A 25833-nucleotide genomic window follows, 5' to 3' on the forward strand; every position below is an offset into this window, starting at 1 on the left:
CCTGCTAGGGCCCAGAGAAGGCGGGAGCCTTCCTGATCCAGGGTGGAGATCATGGACCTTATTCAGGTTTGGGGGGATGCCCCCAATGTCCATGATCTCTGCACTAGATGGAGGAATGTGGCCATCTATGGCAGGATATCTGCCAGCCTGGCCACCAAAGGCCACATGCAGGAGCAGGTTTGCATGACAATCAAGTTGGTCTGACAAGACCCCCCAACCCTGAGCCCTACGTTTCCCCTCCCCCCTTCTTTCCCTTGCTTCCCTCTTCCAGCTCCCTCCTCCCAGGTTTCTTCCTCCCCTCTCTCAGCCTCTCTTCTCCCCTCTCCCGCCTCCTTTCCCCAGTTTCACCAGAGTTTCATTCCCTCCCTCCCCCAGATTTGTTAAATAAAGAGAGTTTGTGTTCATGAAAATATGTGTTTATTTGACATCAGGAAGGGAGGTTAGGGAGGGGCAAGTGGAAAAACGTGAGGGAGGAATGAGGCACAAGCCCCCAGTGGGGCAGACCAGGGAGGCTCTTAGTGCTCCTCAGGTTAGAAGTTCTCCCGCAGGGCCTCCTGGATACTGACAGCCCCCCAATGAACCTCCCAAATGGCAGCCTGGAAAAAGTGCAGCCAGGCTTGCAGCAACATGTCCAAGAGAAGCACCAGCGTGCCCAGGGGCAGCTCTGGCTCCATGTTTCAGAGTGCTGTGGTGTCCCAAATGAGGGCAATCAGAGCACACAGAGACAAAATGCTTTGCTGTTCTCATCGAGGTAGACAAGGAAGCAGGGAAACCTGAGAACTGGCTGTCCGGGGGGGTCACTTTAAACACAGACCTCAGATAGCCTCAGGCAGTAGCCCCACACAATAAGTCCTGAACTGGTGCCCTGCCAGAACTGGTTCCAGACAGCCTTAAATGCGATTCAGAGTCCACTCAGTGTGGACGCACTATTTCTAAATGCATTTTGTGTGTGGATGCGTTATTTCGAAATATCTTATTTCAAAATAACTATTTTGAAATAAGATATTTCGAAATAACACTGTAGTGTAGACATACCCTAAAAGAGACTAAATCTGTAAAACAAGCCCAGGTTACTCTTACTTGTCAACGCAGAAAACACCGTGTCCCCCTTTAAGGCAAAAATAGTAACTAAGTTGTTTTCTACAACAGGTAAGGTACATAGACTGGAGAGAACATTCAACAAATCGGAAAGGAGACACAGACTGTGGAGTACTGAATGGATACAGTTTTTCCTTACATTGGGCGCACGCATCCTGCAACGTGCTGCATGACTGGATTTGTCAGATAAAAAAAGGTAAGATTACTTCCCCCTTTAAATGAGAAAACTCAATACATTTGTTTTTTAAAAAGTCCCTTTGGTGGGCTAATTAAAAGCAAGAGGTGAGATTTTGAAACTTACATTTTTCTTAAGGTAATGTGAAAAAAAGCATGGGCTAGATATCACATAATATGTAAGGCTGGATTTTCAAGTTAGGAGTATGCTATTCAACTTGCATCTGTGTATGTTCCTAAATAAGATTTATAAATAACTAATGTGTTTGCATAGGTCCTATCAAAAGCAAATTCAGCATGTGACTGGTAAATATTTTTATAGGTTCATACAATAAAAGGTAATATTTTTAATAATTATGTTCTTTGAAACATTAGTTCTTTGAAACATTAGTCTTTTATACATAGATATGTCTAACCAAAAAAACAAAACAAAAAAAGGAAAGATTTCAGAAATAACCATAGATCGAGTATCCTCTTTTGTGTATGGATATTTGCATTAAGTGGCACTGGAAGAAACTACAAATAATTTTGGATTAGATCAGAGAGTATGGACTGATCTGCATGGATGAGATAATTTCTCTGGAATCTTTGGTTCTTTTCTAATTAAAAACCTGCTTGTGGTAACTAGGGTTTTGGGGTTGGTTTTTTGTTTTTGTGTTTTTGGTAACACAAGTATGTCTAGAAATATTGATAAGAATATTTTGTAATAGTTTTGTAATAGTTTTTACATTTTAATTAATTTTCTAGTACAAGATACGCATAATTATAACTTGTATATTTATAGACATTACCTGAAAAATCCACACTTACACATTTTTAAATGTAACAGTTGAGTAGTGTTTTGCAAAATGACGTGAGGGGAGGAAAATAAACTGGTTTCCTTAATTTAAACATAAATGACTAAGAACCCCTTTTGGTTAAAGGGTGTTACACTAATATATCCAAAGTTTTTTTTTTTTTAAATCTTTACATAGTTAAGTTATCATACTAGAACTTTGTAAAAAGTTCAATGAAACAGTTGAAACCATTCAAAACTGGCCAGATCTCACTTCACACTCAGATCAGAGCAGGAGGTTTGTGTTTGATTTTCCAGGCTTAATGATCTTTTTGCCAGTGTTTGATGGGAAGGTTTCTTTTCTATAAATATTGTATTGAATCTTTAGCAACTCTCTCATTTGGTCATTTTAGATAAGTCTGGTCAGAGAGCTCTTTAGCTAGGAACCCAGGCAGCCTCCCAGGTGGATGTTTGGACAGCTTAGGGAATTAAAAAGCCATTTGTTTGTTAAGCAGGTGAGGTAGCCCAAGGAGCTAAGTAGCTGGGGAATCAGGAAGCTTTAGAGATCAAGAAGCCAGGAGGCCAAAAGATGGGGTGCCCTCATGTCCGCTAGGTGGGCAGCCCTGGGACCTAGCCTGATGGAGAATGGGGTATTCAGGAACCAGTTAACTGGGGGTTTCAGGCAGACAGGGAAGCCAACCAAACAGGAAGCCAAGGAGCCAGCAAGCCTGGCAAAGTTGCTTAGTCACTCAACAAAGTTTCCTATCTACCAGATAGGTAGCCCAGGAGCCTCACAGCCCAGGAGCCCAACAGCCCAGTAGCCCACTAGCAAGCCAGGCATTTTAGGGAGCCAGCAAGGTTGGCAAGAAATCCAGCATCCTTGTCTGGTTCCTATTTAAAGTAACTGTTGGTGGAATAGACACATTCCCTCAGAATCAGCATTAGAGCTATCCCGGCTGAATGGGCACATGACAGTAATGCTCTAAGCTCCCCTCCATTCTTAAATAATAAATCAAGTGCTCCTCAGGAAAGCAATGGCCAAAAGTCATGGCTATCTGATTCTATAGTCAGTGGCTGATGACCCATGTATTCATATCTTAGCAACATTCAGGCACGATGACACTGGAGTAAATGTAAGGAAAACTGTATCTAGATTAAACTTAAAAAACAACAAATGGTCAGAGGGGTAGCCGTGTTAGTCTGAATCTGCAAAAGCGGCGAGGAGTGCTGTGGCACCTTATAGACTAACCGAAGTGTTGGAGTATAAGCTTTCATGGGCAAAGACCGACTTCGTCATATGCATGTTTCGTGCATGCATCTGATGAAGTGGGTCTTTGCCCACGAAAGCTTATGCTCCAACACTTTGGTTAGTCTATAAGGTGCCACAGGACTCCTCGTCACTTTAACAAATGGTCTGGTAGCACTTTAAAAACTAACAAAACACATAGATGGTATCATGAGCTTTCGTGGTCACAGCCCACTTCTTCAGATGACCAATAAACAAAAATGTATTGTTTGGTTCTGAACATCCAACACTATGGTCATTTGAAGAAGTGGGCTGTGACCACAAAAGCTCATGATATCATCTATATGTTTTGTTAGACTTTAAAGTACTACCAGACTATTTGTTATTTTTTAAGTTTATCCTGTACAGACTAACTCAGCTATCCCTCTGAAGCTTTTGAATCTAGATTGTGGTGAGCAGGCCCATCTGGATGTTAGATCAATTTTCTGCTGCAGCTGATAGAATTTAAATATGACCTTTGAATGGACCTTCCATGATATTTTTCCAATTGAAAAACATTAACATTGTGATGGTGGCTAAAATAGATTAGTTAACACTACATCACTAGTTACTATACAAAATAAATATTTCTTGAAGAATATGTGTGAAATATATTTCACATTTAGATTTTCTCTTCTTTTGCAGGAATATCATTAAAACCAGAACCAATTAGCAAGTATGGTAAGCATTTTTTTTAAGTTGTGTGTGCGTGTGCATGCATTAACTCTTAGTAAAACTGCTATTATAGAATACACTTTTTGTGCTACAACTGTAGTAGTTAAGGATGCATTATTTACTTTCCAGAATATGAAATCACTAAAGACGGATGGATTATATATGAAGACAAGCAGTATTTTTTCAACAGAAATGAGTTTCCTATGGAAAAAGCACGAAAGTTCTGCCAGAAGGATTTTGCAGATCTTGCTGTAATTGAGAGTGAAAGCGAAAGAAAGTTTTTATGGAAAACTGTAAGAATAATTGTTTGTTTCAGAAATAAATAATATAGCATGGCAGGAAACAAGAAAAGATACTTCTGACGTTCAGTTTCTGAAACTTTGGAAAATATAGATTGAGATGTGTCTTATTGATAGGAGTGGAGCTGTTAAATTTTTTTGGATGAAATTTGCCTGCTGTTAAATTTTTGAAACTTGTCCAAATGATACCTGATTATTGCGAAAAATGTCACTAGATATGTTTGCATTCCCATCAATGGACCCTTGAGACAGTCCCACATAAGTATATGACAGGAAGCCTGGAGCCCCTCAGTTCTATTGACATCTGTGTATTTGACTAGCAATTTGCACTAACACAGGACTGAACAAACACAACTTCTGTCTCACAACCCACCAAGTAAATGAGTAAATATCACTTTCCCCATTTTATAGTAGTGAAAATTGTGGCTTGGAAGTTATTACAGAACTTTGCAGTATTTAGGCATCTAACTAAAAGTGGTGCTAAATGTCTGCAGTCCCTAGTGACCTTAGATGTCCATGTAAGCTATGGTTACTCAAAGACCTCTCTAAAGCAGCCCATTTAGGTCCTGACTCAGGAAAATACTTAAACATGTGATTAATGCTCCTCTGTTTAGAATAGTATTTCAGTACATGTTTATCTTTAAGTAAATGGTTAAATCCCATTGATTTCAATTGTCTTCTCTTTAGTAATCAGTTGAAAGAAAATTGCTACTAGTTTTGCCTAAAACTTCTTTGTGTCATGTAAAGAAACTATTTAATGAAAATGGCATCTTCTTATCTTAGGGTATCTCCCAGCATGAGTCCAGATCATATTTCATTGGTTTAATAGTGAGTCTTGATAAAAAGTTTAGGTAAGTAAATATGAACATGTACCTTTTCTCTCTCTCTCACACACACACACTGTCATCAAAAGTTGTGAAGGGTCTATTAATGCTACCATTTTTCAACTCAATTATAGTTAGTTGTGTACTAATCTTACAGAAGACTGTAAGTGGCTGACGAAGTAGAAAGTACTATGGCAATCAACTTGTTTCCTAAGTGAGATATAGTCAAATAACTACCATCTTTTTAGCGGTGCAGAATCCTGTATAACACTGACCTTGATTGTTGGTGGGCCCTCTGATATCTGGTGTATGAGACTCTGTTACGTGAGCTAAAAGGCCCATTCTCTTAGTTAAGGCTGCAACAGACTTATCAATCGAGGGGCTACTAGCAGGGGGACAGAGCTTGTATGAAGCAGACATGGGTTAAACCAGCTCTCCATGATGCTTCATCATGTCACTTCTTTGCAGCTCACTGTGGTATCAAAGCTGCCAAATGTTGTCATCATTTTGACAAACCCTTTTCCTCGTTCCTGACTCCCATTGAAACTCCATGTCTCTCTCGAATCCAGTATAACCCGAATCCTTGAAGGTTTCATGAGTTCCCCCCTGCTGCCATATACAGAGAGAGTTTTTTCCCCAGGCCCATCCTTCCGACTGGAACCATTCTACATATCATATCTCTAAGTTATTGCCATATTTGATAGTCATTATGTGTATTAAAACTGATTGAAAGCTATTTCCCAATTTATTTAATGATTTCTATCAATCAACAGAAATGGAAAAATATTTTTTATTTTTTCATTATTTACCAAACTGTAATATTTATGTTTATGTAATTTATCTCAACAAAGTAAAATCAAAGTCAAGAAGTACAAATTCCTGACCTCTGATGTACATGGTTTTAGTCATGTAACTTTATAGCTAGAGGACATCATCCATCTAACATAAAATGTAAAACAGACATAGAAATTACGAATGTACCCTTCTGGATTCTAGACAAATAATGTGTGTAATGGATCTATGTGCCCCTTTCTAAAAGCAATTTGATTAATAACTACTATGACATCTTTTCTCTTAGCTGGCTGGATGGAACCCCAGTGAACTATGTAGCCTGGGCTCCCAATGAACCCAATTTTGCTAATAATGATGAAAATTGTGTGGTCTTATCACCCAGCGGTAAGTGATAGGACTAGGATCTTAGATTTTATTTTTATATGTACAGAATGAAGATTCCTCTGTATTGTTTCTGGCTTGCTGCCACATCATGTGGCCTTTTGGGACTAGTCTTTTAAAGGGCATGTCATCTGAGATAGGACTGATGCTGGATAAGCAGGAAAGGCCTACTGAAAAGCTGCCACGCTGCACATTTCATTCCTCAGAATTTTACAAGTTATGTACAAAAAGTATCACTATATGCAGAGCCTTTGGGATGGATGGTAAAAGCCATCCAGTAGGTTAAAAGGCAAGGGCACATATTTGTACAATGATAAGGGGAAACTCCTGATAATAAAATGGTCTATAACATCCACACACAACAAAGAAAGTTTCAGAGTCAAATTTTCCTCTGTTACATCAATGGGGGCTACATCAATGCAAGTGAGATGAGGATCAGATCTTCTGTTTTTAAGATGTGGTCTGAAATCCCCCTGGCACTCAGTTTATTACCTTTACAATTAAGAGACTAGAAAATCCTGTCCCGACTTTAACCTCTGGCTCCACAGAAACTTAACTATTTGAAAACAGTTGACAGGAAATGACAAAAGTTCCATCTCTAATGTATATTTTCTTTCATTGTCTTTTAATAATCTATCTAAATATGTTCCTGCCACAGATTCTCCTGCCAAACATCCAGCTATTACTTCTCTAGCTGCATCCTTGGCATTTCTCCTGTTTCAGCTCCATGTGAAAGAAAGCAGAATTAAGATTGATACAAACAGTTTATTGTTTTGAGCCGATTCCTTCTCCCTCTTCCCTCCCCCCACTTTCATGTCCATTTTAATTGCCCTGTCATGGTGTACTGGCTAAGTAGCTAAATGAACAGAAGTTCCTGTCAATAAAATCTACCTTTGTAAACACCACGTGAGTGGTATGTACATTTCCAAAGTAGCTTAACTGACAATTGATTTTAAGATGAGTCTATATTGTACTTTCACAGGACATACATGCTGTTTTAAACAAAAATAGGAAGTGCCAGATTATCATTCCATTTATCAATATTATTCATTCAGGGTACGTCTAGACTACATGGCTCCGTCGACGGAGCCATGTAGATTTGTTGTTTTGGCAAAGGCAAATGAAGCCGCGATTTAAATGATCGCGGCTTCATTTACATTTACATGGCTGCCGCGCTGAGCCGACAAACATCTGATCAGCTGTTTGTCGGCTTGTGCGCTAGTCTGGACGTTCCCCCTGTCGACATCAAAGCCCTTTGTCGGCAGCCCCGGTAAACCTCATTCCACGAGGAATAATGGGGCTGCCGACAAAGGGCTTTGATGTCGGCAGGGGAGCGTCCAGACTAGCGCGCGAGCCGACAAACAGCTGATCAGCGTGGCAGCCATGTAAATGTAAATGAAGCCGCGATCATTTAAATCGCGGCTTCATTTGCCTTTGCCTATGTGTCTAATCTACATGCCTCTGCTGACAGAGGCATGTAGTCTAGACACAGCCTCATTTACTTACTATATTTAATTTTTTTCAGGCTTCTGGAATGACATAAATTGTGGATATCCAAGCCGTTTTATCTGTGAAAGGCGCAACAGTACTATTAACACAACATTTGCTCCTGAACCTCTAGGAGGCTGTCCAGAAACTTGGCTTTTGTTTAATAATAAGGTATGTAACACATATTTTCAGCAAATTGTATTTGGCAGAGTTGGTGAACAAAGAACGTATTTTTATGGTTATAATATTACATTGGACAGTGATTATTTAAATCTGCATGCTGTTTGGAAGGTTGGGCCATTTTGGAGATATTATACTAATTTAAATTCTCAAGAAATAAGTCGGTAGGTTGAATTACTTAAGACAAAAGAACTCGTCAGGTTTTTGCTGATATAACTTTTACTTTCTTCGTTCTTCTGCTCCCCTCACCTCTAGTGGTTTATGTCCATTTTAGCAATTGAAATTATCAGTGGTCTACTTGAACAATAACATAAAACAGTCCTCTTAACCACAGACGGGTGGATGTGTTAGTCTGTACCTGAAAAAACAAAAAGGAGACACATGGCACATGCCGCTGTCAATCTCCAGGATTTGGGTGAAAGGGTTTAGTGAAGACAGCTGTTTTGAACTGACAGGGGCACTCCAATCTATGCTGGTAGTCCTGATTCCATGAGGAGAACAGGAAGTCAAAGGAAGAGTGTTCTCCCTTTGACTTCCTGATGTGTGGAGTGGACAGTGCCAGAAATCGAGTTAAGGTACTTCGACTTCAGCTATGCAATTAACATAACTGAAGTTGCTTATCTTAATTTGACCTTGTCCCATAGTGTAGCCATACCCTAAGAAACTAACAGATTTATGAGAGCATAAGCTTTTGTGGGTAAAATCCATGAAAACTTATGCCCTTATAAATCTGCCAGGGTATGTCTACACTAGCTCGTTAGTTTGAACTAGGTAGGGTAATTAGGGCAAGCGGAGTTGCAAATAAAGCCCGGGATTTAAATATCCCGGGCTTCATTTGCATGTTCCCGGGCGCCGCCATTTTTAAATCCCCCTTAGTCCAAACTCCGTGCCTGCGGCTACACACGGCACGGAGTAGGTAGTTCGAACTAAAGATCCTAATTCGAACTACCGTTACTCCTCATTTGCAACTCCACTTGCCCTAATTACCCTACCTAGCTCGAACTAACGAGCTAGTGTAGACATATCCCCAGTCTCAAAAATGTCATGGGATGCCTCGTTTTGTCCTCTTATCTAGTATAAATTAGAAAAAATATTTTTAATGTTTATATATCTATATCTATATATATAAAATCTCCATGAAGCTTTCCAAATGGCTGGATTCAGAATGAAACAGGAAAAATGCTAGCATGTTTCAATATAGGTTTATGCATAGCATTGGCTAGAAATTTATCTTTGGTGATTGAGAGAGATTCTTGGGCTGGTGTTCTTTGCTTCTATTTGTACTTCTGAATATTGGTAACAGGAGCAGAATCACTTGATGATCAATTGTTCTGTTTATTCCCCTCTGGGAGTTGTCCACTATTGGAAGATGGGATACTGCTTTAGATGGACCTTTGGTCTGACTCACTGGCTGCGTCTAAACTGGCATGATTTTGCGCAAAAGTGGCCGCTTTTGTGCAAAATCTTGCTGCCTGGCTACACTGACTTTGTAATGTACAAAATCAGTGGTTCTTGTGCTAATACTCTGATGCTCCTGCTCAGGGATAAACCCTCTTGTGCACATATTCTTGCGCAAGAGTGCCAGTGTAGACAGCAACGTTAATTTCTTGCGCAAGAAAGCCCGATGTCTAAAATGGCCATCAGAGCTTTCTTGCACAAGAGAGCATCTATACTGGCATGGATGCTTTTGCGCACAAGCAAATCTTTTGCACTAAGGCACATGCCAGTATAGACAATCTCTTGTGCAAATACTTTTAATGGAAAAACTTTTCCGTTAAAAGTATTTGCGTAAAATCATGCCAGTCTAGATGCAGCCACTGTGTCCATTCTTATGTTCTGTTTTCTTTCCACTTACATACAATTGCTGCTGTTACTTTACAAACCCTGTATTACTCTTGTATTCTGAAAATGTTAGGTGATGAGCTCTGTGAAAATGCAGATAGTTCAGGAGCATGAGTGATCACTAGAAAGAGTCACAAGTGGGAGCATGAGAAACATTTGAGATCAGTGTGTGCAGCTGAATGACTATAACTGTAGAGCAACATATACACCCAATATTTACCACCCATTTTTCTCTTTTCCCAATTTCACTTCCATTGAGGCTGTGTCTAGACTATGGGTTTTTTCGGAAAAACAGCCGTTTTTCTGAAAAAACTTCACTTACGTCCACACTGCTATTGTAGTCTTTTGAAAGAAAATCAAAAGAAAATTGAAAGAACATAGGGGTTTTTCCAACATTGGTAAACCTCATTCTATGAGGAAGAATGCCTTTTCTGAAAGAGCTCTTTCAGAAAAAGGCATGTGTGGCTGTGGAAAAGGGAGTTTTTTTGAAAGAAGAGGCTTCCAGAAAAAAGCACAGGTGGCCACTTCATCCATAGTAATTACAGCTTAAATGTGAAATAGCATCCATTCAGTGTGGACGCTATCTTTCGAAAAAGCAGATAGCTTTTTCAATGCGCTTTTGCTGTGTAGACGCTGTCTTTCGGAGGAAGTTTTTTCAGAAGAACTCTTAAAAAGCTTCTTTCAAAAGAAGCTTGCAGTCTAGATAAACACTGAGAGTGGTAAAGCCAGGGGAAGGAAATGTGAAAGGGGCAGAAAGATCAAGTAGTGATCATTGTGTTTGATTTTAATTTATTCCATTGTTGTGACACTAGACACTGTCTTATATTTCATAGTGTTTTTGTTGATATTTTATTACCTGACAAGTAGGGAGCAAATAAAGCCAGGATCACGCGTGTTCCACAGTCACACAATTAGTCATGGTATTCACTCCTTGCTCCAAAGTATGAGCTTTCATTTCTACCAGAGTGCCACATAATTTAAAATGGAGATTGAATATGACTGCATTCTAAAGATAAGATAGAACAGATATTAGTTTGTTATCTACTTCCCTCCCCCAACAACATACACATAATTTCCAGTTATTCATGAGGGCTATTAAATAATTACATGGAATTGATGCATTTGGAGGCCAATATTCTTGGCAACAAGACTATAATATTTAGTCTTCTCCTCATAATATTGTACAACAACTAATTATTTTCTCAAAAGCAACAATACATCTCTGACAAGGAATAAAACTACCAATATATGGCTACGTCTAGACTGGCAATTTTCTGCAAATGCTTTTAACGGAAAAATTTTCCGTTAAAAGCATTTTCGGAAAAAAGCGTCTAGATTAGCACGGACACTTTTCCGCAAAAGCACTTTTTGCGGAAAAGCATCCGTGCCAATCTAGACGTGCTTTTCCGCAAAAAAGCCCCGATCGCCATTTTCGTGATCGGAGCTTTTTTGCGGAAAACAAATCTGAGCTGTCTACACTGGCCCTTTTGTACAAAAGGACTTTTGCCCGAACGGGAGCAGCATAGTATTTCCGCAAGAAGCACTGATTTCTTACAGTAGGAAATCAGTGCTTTTGTGGAAATTCAAGCGGCCAGTGTAGACAGCTGGCAAGTTTTTCCAGGAAAGCGGCTGATTTTCTGGAAAAGCTGGCCAGTCTAGACACAGCCAGCGTGTATTACGCAAGCCATTCCTGCACCATCATCAACCTTATAAAACCCTAGTTCAAGCCACCATCACTAAAGGAAAGAAATTTGGTAATCAATAATCTGAATCATAGACTAATGATTCGAGCTAGAATCAAACACTGCAGTGTTGTGCTGAACATAAATATGGCTATCTAAGTATTGTGGTGGTTGGTCTCACTTCATTTCACTCGTCTCCTAACCCTGCAATCCTTTAGTTCTCCATTTTCTTCATTCTCCCCATTCCTCTTATTCCTGTTCTCTAACTATCTTCCTCTCCTTCAGTTTACTTCTCTTTCCTCATTCCCCTATTTCACATCACCTATCTCTTCTAATCCTCTACCTGCACCCCAAGTATCCTTTCCCCAAAAGTTTCTACATTTCTGTAACTTAAAGTGTCTTGTATATTCCCACTATCAACAAACACAGCGAGACCTAACATAGCACATGCCCATCACCATCATCATTATCTTCATCTGGTTTCCTGGCTTATGCAAGTTACTGTGTGAGCAATGGCAGTATGTACACATACACACCTTGCATAGCCCAAATAAAAGCTGCCAGACAAGGGGAATATGGGAAGACTAGCTATACCAAGAGAAATACGTGCCATAGAAGAGTACAGGAAATTGCTATCCATCTAGTCAGGGAATGCCACCAATACCTTCCTGTTAATTTAGTTTGCCTAGTAAATATTATATATTTATGGTTACAAAATACAACCCCCATTGATGCTTTTTTCTAATTTGACTGCCAAAATAAAAACAATTGATAATGGAACTTCTAGCATTTATTATTTGTACTGTTTTAGCTTCAGAATAATTTAAATTTTATAAAACACTACAGGTTGGACCTTGCTGGTCCGGCATTCTCGGGACCTGTCAGGTCCCGAATGAGGGGATTTGCCGGACCAAGGGAGGTCCTCCCCTCCTGGCCCATGCCGTCACTGGGTTAGGGTACCAACCTGCCCCCACTGCTGCCCCATCCCTCTGGGTCTCTCTAGATGCCACCAGCCCTACAGCAGCCGGGGCTAGAGTGCCATGGCTGGGGCAGATCTCCACAACCACCTGGCTCCATGGCTGGGGCTGTAGCTCCATGGCCCGGGCCGGAGCTCCACAGCCACCTGGATCCACAGCCAGGACGGGAACTCCACAGCATTCTGGCTCCAAGGCTGGGACTGGAGCTGTGCAGTCAGGGCTGGGGCCGGAGCTCCACAGCTGGAGGCCAGTGCTCCCTGGTTGTCACTGGAGTTGGGGCTGGAGCTCCCTGACCGCTGGAACCAGAATGAGGCTGAGGCGAGAGGTCCATGGCCAGGGTCAGAGCTCCCTGGCTGCTGCTGGGGCTGGAGTTCCATGGCAGCCACTGGGGCCAGAACTTCCTGCAGTGCCGTCTGTCTCCTCCTCCCCTCTTCCCCACACACTGGGCTCCCAGCTGAGATGCCGGTGCCCCCTATGGTGCTCCTACCCCACCTCCAGACCTCCCTGTTCCTGGGCTCTGTGATCCAGGAACATCCGTCCATGCCAGACCACAGATGTTGCAGACCAGGGAGTCCTGGTTGAGGGAGGTATAATCTGTAGGATAGAACTATAATGTAACAGAAAAAGGCTCTTAAGATCTGCAGAAATGGATGAGGATTGGCTTCAGTTTCACTAGAACTCACCAGATTTAGGCTTTTCATGTGGAAAAGTAATCAATATCATGTCTGTTTTATTCTATTGTATTGTTTTCATACAGTAGATGGAAAGCAATAATTTCTCCTATGAAAAGCACTGTAACAAAATCTGCATATTCTCACTGTAACAAAATCTGTCATAGTGGGACAAGATGTACATTAACAGCAAACCTCTAAGTTGTTACAATTCACAATTTTTCAGCCCATGTTTGGCAAAGTTGAAATTACAGATCCTAAAACTTTGCTAGTCTTCCCATCCTTGCTTTCTTTCTATGGGAAGATGATTAACACACGAGTAATTAGTCTGATACACATATAACAACTTCCATTTGGTTTGCAGCCTGGAATGAAATATTCAGTTGATTCTTTTCTTTTCCAGTGTTACAAAATATTTGGCGCCAATGAAAATGAGACATTGATGTGGCATGCTGCACGAATGGCTTGTATCAATTTGGGAGGAAACCTGGCTTCCATACCAAATAAAGAAGTCCAAGGTATAATGTGTGAACCCTTCTACTTAAACATTAACCAATTTCCATTCAACAATTACAAATGAAGGCAAAAATCTAAAACTGTAGTTATACATTCTACTATTTTTGCCCATTGTATAAATGTAACAAAAATTGTAGTTTGATAAGAAATGGACCTTGGGATCCTAGGAACCTAAAAACTGACACATCAGATTAAACCAGCTAATCCTGTGTCCTGTTTCTGAGACTGCCCCAGTATCAGAAACATCAGAGGAAAGTGCCAGAAACCTCACTGTATGGTTACAGAATAATCCTCCCACCAGGAAATCACTGCCTAATCCCATCAATTATCGGTTGGCTTTTCCCTGACGTGAGAGTTTATATCCATTATTACATACAAAAAACAGAAGTTAGGAAATGTCAAAAGTAAGATTGCCTGAATTCAGACTACATGATCATGATATAGATTTAAGATATAGATTTAAATTAAGATCAGTAGATTTCTGAACTTGAAATCTACTGATCTTAATTTGGCTCCCGTGTGTGCCTGCATTACAATACAGCCTTTAATAATACATACAGATTAGGGATGTAATAGTGTAGTTGATTAACCGATTAACCGATAAACAAAGCATATCATTTAATGCTATAGACTACACACATTTTCCCCACCCTTTGCCTGTAAATTGTTTAGTAGGCTGACCAATACCTTAGCTCAGTTCCAGCTTGTACTAGATCTGGGAACTATCCTGCAGCAGCTCTGCATTTAAAGTGTATCAGGAGCCAGGTGAGCAGGCAGTCCGGTTCAGTCCTGGCTCACGCCAGGTCAGGGATCTCAGACCCTCCCCCCATTTAGGGCAGGTCTACACTAGAAGTGGGACATTGGCTCAGCTGCACCAATGCAGCTGTGCCACTGTAGAGATTCTGTTGAGGACGCTTTGTGCTGATGGGAGAACTACTCTCCTTTTAGCAAAAATTGTTTCCACCTCTCATGGAGGTAGAGAAATGTCAATGGGACAGTGTTATCTGCCACCTAACCCTGGTGTAGACAGTGCTTAGGTTGCTCTAACTTGTATGGCTCAGGAAGGTGATTTGTCACACCCTTAAGTTGCACAATTTAAATTACGTTAAGTGATAGTGTAGACCTGCCCTTACTTTCAAGCAGGTGGGATTTTTGCAGAGAAATGTTTTTACCATGACCTTAGTTGTGGACAAATGTTCATTTATTCTGTCTGGAGAAAACCATGCTGAGTTTCTGTTCATTTAAAATACTTGCTTCTTTTTAGCCTTCCTCTTCTACCATTTAAAAGAAGTCATGACTGATACGTGGATTGGATTGAATGATATAAATAGTGAGTTGTCATTTCTATGGACGGATGGAAGTGGTGTCTCTTATACAAACTGGGCCAATGGTGCACCTACCTACAGACGCACCTACTCTCACTATTATTTTGATTATGGTAATCCTGCTGGTGGTGATGAGGATTATCAGGAGGTAAATCATCATTAAGTAGCCATGAATGATTGTAGAAGTGTAACTGTACTATCTTAGAATCATAGAATCATAGAGCTGGAAGAGATCTCAGGAGGTCATCAAGTCCACCCCCCTGCCAAGGCAGGACCAATCCCAACTAAATCAACCCAGCCAGGGCTTTGTCAAGCCGAGACTTACAAACCTCTAAGGATGGAGATTCCACCATCTGCCTAGGTAACCCATTCCAGTGCTTCCCCACCCTCCTAGTGAAATAGTTTTTCCTAATATCCAACCTAGACCTCCCCCACTGTAACTTGAGACCATTGCTCCTTGTTCTGCCATCCGTCACTACTGTAAACAGCCTTTCTCCAGCCTCTTTGGAACCTCCCTTCCGGAAGTTGAAGGCTGTTATCAAATCCTCCCTCACTCTTCACTTCTGCAGACAAAAAAACCCCAAATCCCTCAGTCTCTCCTCATAGCTCATGTGCTCCAGCTCCCTAATCATTCTGGTCGCCCTCCCCTGGACCCTCTCCAATCTGTCCACATCCTTTTTATAGTGAGGGGCCAAGAACTGGACACAATATTCCAGATGTGGCCTCACCAGAACCAAATAAAGGGGAATAAACACATCTCTAGATCTGTTGGCAGTGCTCCTCCGAATGCAACTTAATATGCCATTAGCCTTTTTGGATACAGGGGCACACTGTTGACTCATATCCAGCTTCTCATCCACTGTCATCCCCAGGTCCTTTTCTGCAGAACTGCTACTTAGCTATTCGGTCCCTAGCCTGTAACAATGCTTGGGATTCTTCCATCCCAAGTGCAGGACTCTACATGTGTCATTGTTGAATCTCATCAGATTTCTTTTGGCCCAATCCTCCAATGTGTCTAGGTCACTCTGGACCCTATCCCTGCTTTCCAGTGTATCTACCTCTCTTAGCTTAGTGTCATCTGCATACTTGCTGAGGGTGCAATCTATCCTCTCATCCAGGTCATTAATAAAGATGTTGAACAAAACCGGTCCTAGAACAGATCCTTCGGGCAATTCGCTAGAAATCGACTGCCAACCTGACATCGAGCCCTTGATCACTACCTGTTGGGCTTGACAGTCTAGCCAGCTTTCTATCCATCTTAAAGTCTATTTTTCCAATCCATATTTCCTTAGTTTGCTGGCAAGAATATTGTGGGAGACCATATCAAAAGCTTTGCTAAAGTCAAGATATATCACATCCATTGACTTTCCCATATCCACAGAGCCAGTTACCTCATCATAGAAGCTAAACAGATTGGTCAGGAATGACTTACCCTTTGTGAATCCATGTTGCCTATTTCTGATCACTTTCCCCTCTTTCAAGTGCTTCAGAATGGATTCCTTGAGGATCCCCTCCATGATTTTTCTGGGGACTGAGGTAAAGCTAACTGGTCTGTAGTTCCCTAGATTGTCCTTCTTCTCTTTTTAAAAGATGGACACTACATTTGCCTTTTTCCAATTATCCGGAATCTCTTCCAATCTCCACGAATTTTCAAAGATAATGGGCAAAAGCTCCGCAATGACATTTGCCAACTCCCTCAGTACTCTCGGATGCATTAAATCCAGATCCATGTATTTGTGTATGTTTAGCTTTTCTAAATAGTTACTAACTTGTTCTTTCCCCACCAACAGCTGTCCACCTCCTTCTCATACTGCGTTGCCTAGTGCATTTGTCTGGTAGATGACCTTGTCTGTGAAGACAGAGGCAAAGAAAGCATTGAGTACTTCAGCTTTTCCCACTTCATCTGTCACTACATTACCTCCCTCATCTAGTAAGGGCCCCACACACTCTCTGATCACCTTCTTATTGCTAACATGCTTGTAGAAACCTTTCTTTTTATCCTTCACATCCCTTGCTAGCTGCAATTCCAATTGTGCTTTCGCCTGATAATTTCCCTGCATTCTTGAGCAATGTATTTATACTCCTCCCAAGTCATCTGTCCAAGTTTCCACTTCTTGTAAGCTTTCTTTTTGTGTTTAAGCTCACCAAGGATTTCCCCGGTAAGCCAATCTGGTCTCTTACCATATTTGCTTCTCTTGCTGTACTTTGGGATGGTTTCTTCCTGTGTCTTCAGTAAAGGTTCTTTAAAATACTGCCAGCTCTTCTGGACTCCTTTCCCCTTCTTGTAAGCATCCCAAGGAATACTCCCCATCAGTTCTCTGAAGGAGTCAAAATCTGCTTTTCTGAAGTCCAGGGTGTGTATTTTGCTACTCTCCTTTCTTCCTTTGATCAGGATCCTGAAATCTACCATGTCATGATCACTGCTTCTCAGGTTGTCACCCACCTCTACTTCTCCTACTAGTTCCTCCCTGTTTGTGAGCAGCAGGTCAAGCTAGGCATATTTTTTACCAGGTGCCTCTTCTTATTCACCCCTCCTCATTTTAGGAGGAGTAACTAGCCCATGCTGCGTGTAGCCGTGGGCAGGTTGTTCAAGCTACTGGGCTTCATTTGCAAGTTCGAATGACTACATTAGCCACCCTAGTTCGAACTAGGGTAGCTAGTGTAGCCATACCACTATTTATTTTCATTCTGGACATCCAACACTCTGGTCATCTGAAGAAGTGGGCTGTGCCCATGAAAGCTCATGATACCATCTACATGTTTTGTTAGTCTTTAAAGTGTTACCAGATTATTTGTTGTTTTTTTAAGTTTACCCTGTACAGACTAACTCAGCTACCCCCTGAAGCTTCTGATTTTATTTTAACATCTAGCATCAGTTCTGGAAACAGTTGATCTGTTCCTGGCTGAATCTTTCCAGAAATACTCAGCCAGAGGCAGACAACCATTATGGAAAATTTCATCCAGAATGGTTAAATTCTGGCAAAGTCATAAAATAGGGTTTTCTAATGAGATGTCAGTGCAACTTAATTATTGGCAAAGCTTTCAGTTATGACTGCAATATGATAACAGCTATACAGCCTGGGGGCACCATAGTGATTTTGTTAACACCTAGTGCAGTTGTACACATTTAACACATCTACAGAATAATATTTTTACTCTGTAATTTTACTAAAATAAGTTTCCAACTGTCTTCTCTTTCCTGAAAAGGCATTTTAATGATTTTCTATATAATAAAAAATTGGAGCTAAATAAACATTCAATAGCTATTCTATCTAGTCTATCACCTTGATCCTTACAGGACTCTTTCCTACTACAGCTGATAGAATTATACTTTACAAATAACACTGTTATTAATTTTCCTCTTTTCTTATGAGTAAGTAATCTGTGAACTAATCATATTAATATTTTTATTTGTAAGTTCTTGCAGTCCACTACTTCTGGCATTAGACAGTTCAGAAGCTGTAAAGAGGTAATGAGTCCATAACCATGCCTCCATAATAGCTAAGAAAGAGGGGCACTCTTAGGAGAAAGATATTTAACGAGTGTGGAACTTTCTGAGGAGATTTAATAATATCTTCATTCCATCTCTATTCTGGCAAGCTGAAAATTAGGAGGACCCCGTCAGTTAAGAGTGGAGAGGAATAGCTGAGGCAAGCAAAGTTAAGTGTGCTGCAGCCATCTGTCTTATACATTAATTGCAGTGGCGAGGAGCTAATATTGCTTCTAAAATAATCAACAGCAGCAGATTCTATATGCCAGGGAACATTGCCTGGGATTCATGAACACGCAAGAGTTTGCAAAAGTTTGGGAAGGTTCCAGCCACAATAGAATTGTGAGGAGCTATAGAAATACTGACATTGCAATACTGAGACTCAAATGTTGGAGTCTTGTAATGCACATGTTTACAGAACATGAGGGAGTAGGAGAATTTGTTTGCTAATAATTTTTTCTTAATTTTGTATCCTTTTTTCCCTTAGAAAGACTGTGTCATTATGACAAAGGAAGAAGGAACATGGACAGATGAAGACTGTGAAAATGACAAAAACTATATATGCCAAATGAATACAAGTGAGTTCTATTTCACCAACTTTCTAAATTAAAAAATAATAATAATTGAAAAGTAATGATGGCTTTTTAGCTTTGCTGATGGGTTCACTTCTGGGCGAAATATCACCAATTGGAAGGTATTCTGACCCTCTGAGGCCTCCTAAATTCCTTCTTTTCAGGTGGTGCAGCTCTGCATCCATGGTAATATAAAGCTTCATGTTAAGGGTGTGACTACACAGTACCCTTACCTCGAAAGAAGCTATTCAATAATTCTTCTTTATTTATGATTGCAAAGAAGCATGAACTCAAATATCCATCTATCCAAATGCATACCCCCGCTATGGCACAGAGCCCCAAACCTTCAGTGAAACTCTTGCTCCATTGAAGGGAACGGAATAATTCACTGGAGCCAAGATTTCACTCTCTAGTTATATCTGTTAAAAATCCTATCATGGTGCCAGTGTAGCACTTCAGTGTAGCTATTCACTACAGCTACAGAAGGGGTTTTCCTGTCATTGCAGTAAGTCATCCTTGCCAAAAAGTGGTATGTAGCTTGACGGAGGAATTCATCTGTGAATCTAGTTCTGTCTATCTTGGAGCTTAGAACAGCTTAACTACATCCCCCAAGGGCATAGGTGCTGACTCTAGGGGGATCTAGATCTGGAGCATCCACAGAAAAAAATGTGAGTGCTTAGCACCACTGGTGAGCCCCATTGATCATCTTTTTCTCCTTCCCCCAGCACTTCTCTGCCACTGACGAGCCCTTCTGACCATTTTCTCCTGCTCCTCCAGGATCAGCCATTCAGCAGCAAGCAGGGGCCTTGAGGAGGAGGAACAGGAGCAAGGACAGGAAGAGACAGAGCAAGGGTGTGGCACACTCAGGAATAGGAGAGGAATAGGGTGAGGGCAGAGTGGGAGCAGAAAGAGGCAGGGGCTGGAAGTGGCAGGAGGAGGTGGGATCTTGGAGGAAGGGATGGAGCGGAGTGAGCCTTAATTTTAACTGATTTTTTTTCATTTATTGTTAAGTGAAATCCATCAACCTGATTTTTGGTTGTTTTTATTTATTTAAAATTATTACAGACCCTGAATTACTTCATTCTGCAACAACAATTCCAGCCTCTGGCTTTATCCACTATGGTGACAGTAGCTATGCAATCACCCATTCCAGAATGACATGGGAAGAGGCAAGAAAAACCTGCAAGGACAAATCTTCAGAACTTGCTAGTATTTTAGATCTTCGCAGCCATTTATTCTTATGGTTACAGATGTTAAAGTATGGAGAGCCTGTATGGATTGGGCTTAACAGCAATGTGGTAAGGGTTGGATATTATTGTATTACTATATATAAAATAAGCTTTCGTGTTATTTGCGTAAATATTAGTTGCTTTTATTGTAATGGTGCCATCAGATCAATATTTCTAATTTACCTGACGCATGGACTTCTAGTATTCCTGTGAGAGTGCCTCAAAGACCCCATAAAGCACATGGGATGAATAGGAGGATCCATAGTAAAAGTCCTACTGGGAAACAGTAGATGGAGAGCTATATAAACTTGGAGGGGGGGCCACATTAAAATCTGAAGTTATGGAATGAGGAATTTTGACCCCCAAAATTTCTTAAAATCATAATCTAAAGAAATGATAATTAGCAAGGTTGAATAGTCAATAATTGTTTCTCTTGATAACTATCTGAGAAGTGATCCCACATTTACCTCAAGTTCTAACCAAGCTTTGGAAGACACCACTACTTCAATGGGAAAAATAATAATGAATAATTTAATATCATGACACACCATTGAACATAACACCGTTTCCCAGTTTTTAGTTTGTGCTGCTTTAAATAGATCACCTGCCAATGCAAATATCCATGTATAAATCACATTATATATACAATCAAATTATATGATCTATTATCTTGTTACATTCTGTGTGGTGCTTACTTGTTCCTGTACACTGAAAACTAAAGGAAGTAATGCTCATTGTTCAACTCAGTTCATATGTTGGATTGTGCTGTGCACATTTACAGTGCAAAGTAAATACTGTTAACTTCCCAAAAACTAAAGAAGTATCACTTTCCTCATGTCTCATGTGTCAGGCATTAATTCACTGTTCTGATATGTGAGGTGTTATAAAAAATACATAGAGTATTTCCAATGAAAAACTCAAATAACTAACTTCAGTGCAAGTCAGACAATATATTAGTTCATTTGAACTGCTATTTATATTATCTTAATTTATATTGGGTTTAGATGGACGGCCATTATAAATGGACTGATAACTGGATAATCAAATTTACTAAATGGGCAACAGGGGAGCCAAAATTAAAAATAGCCTGTGTCTATCTAGACCTTGATGAAACCTGGAAGACAGCATCTTGTAATGAAACCTACTTCTCTGTCTGTAAACAGTATGATGGTAAGCAATTGAACTTAACAATGTAAAGAACTCAAGGCTTACTGCACTTGTCTTCAGTACTAATGTGGCGGTACATTACTTTGAAGACTTTGGCACTTTAAAGCCTCAGTTGGTGTAAATGGGAATAGCTCCATTGGCCTCAGAGGTGTTATGCTTATTTACTCCAGCTGAAGATTTGACCCTTCATTCTTTTCCAGCCTTAAGATATTTTCCTCTTTATGTGGAACATTCCTGGGTCACACTGGTGGTTGTACATAGGTTATATTGGCACTGGGCACTCATCATGATGAGCCATCCAGTAGCTAATTATGAAAGCTCTAGAGGGAGGTGTCCCCATGGCAGATGGAATGGAACACATGGGAGAGGTTCACCTCAGGGTTATCATCCTGGTGGTTATCATTCTACGAGCTGGTATGCTTTAGGCCACTGTCCCGGACTCAGGAGGGGGAATCCTGTTTGCTGACACCTTAAAAAAAGTTTTATGAGCCTGTAATTTTTCCCTCACAACACTCTTAAGGCTACAAAATATCCCCTCTTCCTGATATGGGTTACAGAATAAATGGCATTGCTTTACAGCAGCTGTTGAGTGATATGCCTGCTTTGATCCACATATGAATAGGCCCACCAATGGAGGGCAGGGAAAAGGGGTCAGTTGCCCCAGGGCCTGGTGATTTAGTTGCCACCACTGCTATTGTGGCCTTTAAATCCACTAGAGCACTAGAGCATTAGGAGGGGACCTGGTATGCTCCTGGTGGTGCTGAGGGCTGGCTGTCCCAGCCCCACCCCTGCCACCTAAGGGCCCAACCCTTCCAGAAATGTTGAGCCGCCCTCCCTCACCTTACCCTGGGTTCCGGCAAGTCTATCGACCTTCCTGCATATGAAACGCACAGTGGTGAGCCCAGCGACATCATCAGGAGTAGCATACATGATTAAGAGCTATATTCAGTATATGGTATTCTGATAACCAGTGCCTAATGTGACTAAATACAGAGCACAAGCAATAATACAGTATGTTGTTGCAGCATTAGCTCAAGGTAATAAAGTGAAAAGGGACATTCCGGATAGATACCAATATATTTAGCTATGACTATAGCAGGGACAGGCAGCATTTTCCTAGCATTATTCTTGGTGAGCGGTAGTTACTTACAGCATGCTAGATGTGCATGCTGCGTAATTTTAAGACTAATTTTGGGTTATTCATAAAAAGAAAGTACTGATTTCAAACCACATGGTTTCTTCCCAGTTGTGGCTCCTCCTGACCCTCCACAGCTGCCTGGCAATTGCCCTGAATCAGAAGAATTCAGATCGTGGGTTCCTTTCCATGGTCATTGCTACTACATTGAATCATCAGCTATGAAAAGCTGGGCCCAAGCATCCCTGGAATGCATTCGATTAGGTGAGTGACTTTCAGTGAGAGAAAAGACATAGTGAAGGGCAGTGTGCCTTTCAGAGTTCCTTACCTGCCAAAAACCTATTTATTAAAATGAGTTATTTTAAGCATACAGCACACTTCTCCCCACTATGCTTTGTGCTTGGTTCTGTTTCTCACTCAGTTGGGGAGATGAGACTAGGCTGATATGTTTGACTTTCTCATGTTTCCACTGTCTGTATTTCATGCATGTGCAAAATGCTATCGTATTTGTGATCCTGATATATACTTGTATTTGTTTAATTTTAAAAATAAAATTACAGAATAAAAAGGCACTTATTGTATGCTATAGGGATTTTCAACAGCCACTGAACATAGGGGGTACACTCTGGTTCCCCTCCAGATCAAACCATTTGTTGAATTAGTGTACTTTCCAACACAGACTCAGATTTTAAAGCCAGAAGGCACCATTATGATCAACTAATACAGCGGATTACAGTGGATGAGAAGCTGGATATGAGTCTACAGTGTGTCCTTGTAGCCAAGAAGGCTAATGGCATATTAGGCTGCATTAGGAAGAGCATTGCCATCAGATCTAGAGAAGTGATTATTCCCCTTTATTCAGCACTAGTGAGACCACATCTGGAATATTGTATCCAATTCTGGGGCTCCCCATTGCAGAAACTTTGTGGATGCATTGGAGAGAGTTCGGTGGAGGGCAAAAAAAAATGATTAGGGGTCTCATGGTTTATGGGGAGAGTTTGAGAGATCTGGGCTTATTTAGTCTGCATTAGAGAAGAGTGAGGGGAGATTTGATAGCTTTCAACTACCTGCAAAGGAGCTCCAAAGAGGATGGAGAGAATCAGAGAATCATAGAATACTAGGACTGGAAGGGACTGGAAGAGAGGTCATCAAGTCCAGTCTCCTGCCCTCATGGCAGGACCAAATACTGTCTAGACCATCGCTCATAGACATTTATCTAACCTACTCATAAATATCTCCACAGATAGAGATTCCACAACCTCCCTGAGCAATTTATTACAGTGTTTGACTACCCTGACAGTTAGGAACTTTTTCCTAATGTCCAACCTAAACCTCCCTTGCTGCAGTTTAAGCCCATTGCTTCTTGTTCTACCCTCAGAGGCCAAGATGAACAAGTTTTCTCCCTCCTCCTTATGACACCCTTTTAGATATCTGAAAACAGCTATCATGTCCCCCCTCAACCTTCTCTTTTCTAAACTAAACAAAACTAATTCCTTCAGCTTTCCCTCATAGGTAATCTTCTCTAGACCTTTAAACATTCTCGTTGTTCTTCTCTGGACCCACTCCAATTTCTCCACATCTTTCTTGAAATGCGGTGCCCAGAACTGAACACAATACTCCAACTGAGGCCTAACCAGCGCAGAGTAGAGTGGAAGAATGACTTCTCGTGTCTTGCTCACAACACACCTGTTAATGTAACCCAGAATCATGTTTGCTTTCTTTGCAACGGCATCACACCGCTGACTCATATTCAACTTGTGGTCCACTATAACCCCTAGATCCCTTTCTGCTGTACTCCTTCCCAGACAGTCTCTTCCCATTCTGTATGTATGAAACTGATTGTTCCTTCCTAAGTGGAGCACTTTGCATTTGTCTTTATTAAACTTCATCCTATTTACCTCAGACCATTTCTCCAATTTGTCCAGGTCATTTTGAATTATGACTCTATCCTGAAGATTAGTCACAACCCCTCCCAGCTTGGTATCATCTGCAAACTTAATAAGCGTACTTTCTATACCAATATCTAAATCGTTGATGAAGACATTGAACAGAGCTGGTCCCAGAACAGACCCCTGCAGAACTCCACTTGTTATGCCTTTCCAGCAGGATTGTGACCCATTAATAATTACTCTCTGAGTACGGTTATCCAGCCAGTTATGCACCCACCTTATAGTAGCCCCATCTAAATTGTATTTACCTAGTTTATTGATAAGAATATCATGCGAGACCGTATCAAACGCCTTACTAAAGTCTAGATATACCACATCCACCGCTTCTCCCACATCCACAAGACTTGCTATCCTATTAAAGAAAGCTATCAGATTGGTTTTATGTGATTTGTTCTTTACAAATCCATGCTGGCTGTTCCCTATCACCTTGCCACTTTCCAAGTGTTTACAGACGATTTCCTTAATTAATTGCTCCATTATCTTCCCTGGCACAGAAGTTAAACTACCTGGCCTGTATTTTCCTGGGTTGTTCTTATTTCCCTTTTTATAGATGGGCACTATATTTGCCCTTTTTCAGTCCTCTGGAATCTCTCCTGTCTCCCATGATTTTCCAAAGATGATAGCTAGAGGCTCAGATACCTCCTCTATCAGCTCCTTGAGTATTCTAGGATGCATTTTATCAGGCCCTGGTGACTTGCAGGCATCTAACTTTTCTAGGTGATTTTTAACTTGTTCTTTTTTTATTTTATCTTCTAAAACTACCCACTAGCATTCACTATGTTAATTGTTGTTCTCAGTGGTGACAGATGATTGAACAAGGAGCAATGGGCTCAAGTTGCAGTTGGTGAGATCTAGGTTGGATAAAAGGAAAAAACTGTTTCGCTAGGAGGGTGGTGAAACACTGGAATGAATTACTTAGGAAGGTGGTGGAATTTCCTTCCCTAGAGCTTTTGCTGGCTTGACAAAACCCTGGCTGAGATGATTTATTTGGGATTGCTCTTGTTTTTAGTGGGGGTTGGATTTGATTACCTCCCGAGGTGTTTTCCAAAGCTATGATTTTATCCTTGCCCCTGCCCCAGACCCCCACTCTGTCTTCTGAATGTGACTCCAATTAGCTCTTTGGCTTCAATTTAGGCTTCTGACTTAAATTTGGCTCAGGCACTAGCTTTTGACTCCCATATCTTACCTGTGACTTTGCTCCATGTCAACCTGTAGGCCAGACTACTGATTCAGCCATCAGGCTAGATAATCCACAATTTGGTCACTGACATGCAAGGTTATGGGCTCCAGGAGGAGGGAGCATTAGC

At 40.9% G+C, this 25833-nt stretch overlaps 1 protein-coding gene across 3 annotated transcripts in view; it reads left to right on the forward strand.

Annotated features, from left to right (window-relative positions):
• LOC102456704 (macrophage mannose receptor 1-like) overlaps positions 1 to 25833 on the forward strand; it is a 65971-nt gene that overhangs the window by 31645 nt on the left and 8493 nt on the right. For all 3 annotated transcript variants that reach the window (XM_075922472.2, XM_075922471.2, XM_075922473.2), the window contains exons 15-26: positions 1150 to 1294; positions 3978 to 4013; positions 4137 to 4300; positions 5090 to 5157; positions 6209 to 6306; positions 7829 to 7962; positions 13547 to 13661; positions 14924 to 15132; positions 18962 to 19052; positions 20112 to 20344; positions 21280 to 21445; positions 22689 to 22841. In XM_075922472.2, coding sequence (XP_075778587.2) covers positions 1150 to 1294; positions 3978 to 4013; positions 4137 to 4300; positions 5090 to 5157; positions 6209 to 6306; positions 7829 to 7962; positions 13547 to 13661; positions 14924 to 15132; positions 18962 to 19052; positions 20112 to 20344; positions 21280 to 21445; positions 22689 to 22841 — 1612 coding nt within the window. The remainder of the gene's footprint in view (positions 1 to 1149; positions 1295 to 3977; positions 4014 to 4136; positions 4301 to 5089; positions 5158 to 6208; positions 6307 to 7828; positions 7963 to 13546; positions 13662 to 14923; positions 15133 to 18961; positions 19053 to 20111; positions 20345 to 21279; positions 21446 to 22688; positions 22842 to 25833) is intronic.

The sequence above is a fragment of the Pelodiscus sinensis genome, chromosome 2, assembly GCF_052426305.1.
Source record: "Pelodiscus sinensis isolate ZL-2025 chromosome 2, ASM5242630v1, whole genome shotgun sequence".
Lineage (NCBI taxonomy): Eukaryota > Metazoa > Chordata > Testudines > Trionychidae > Pelodiscus > Pelodiscus sinensis.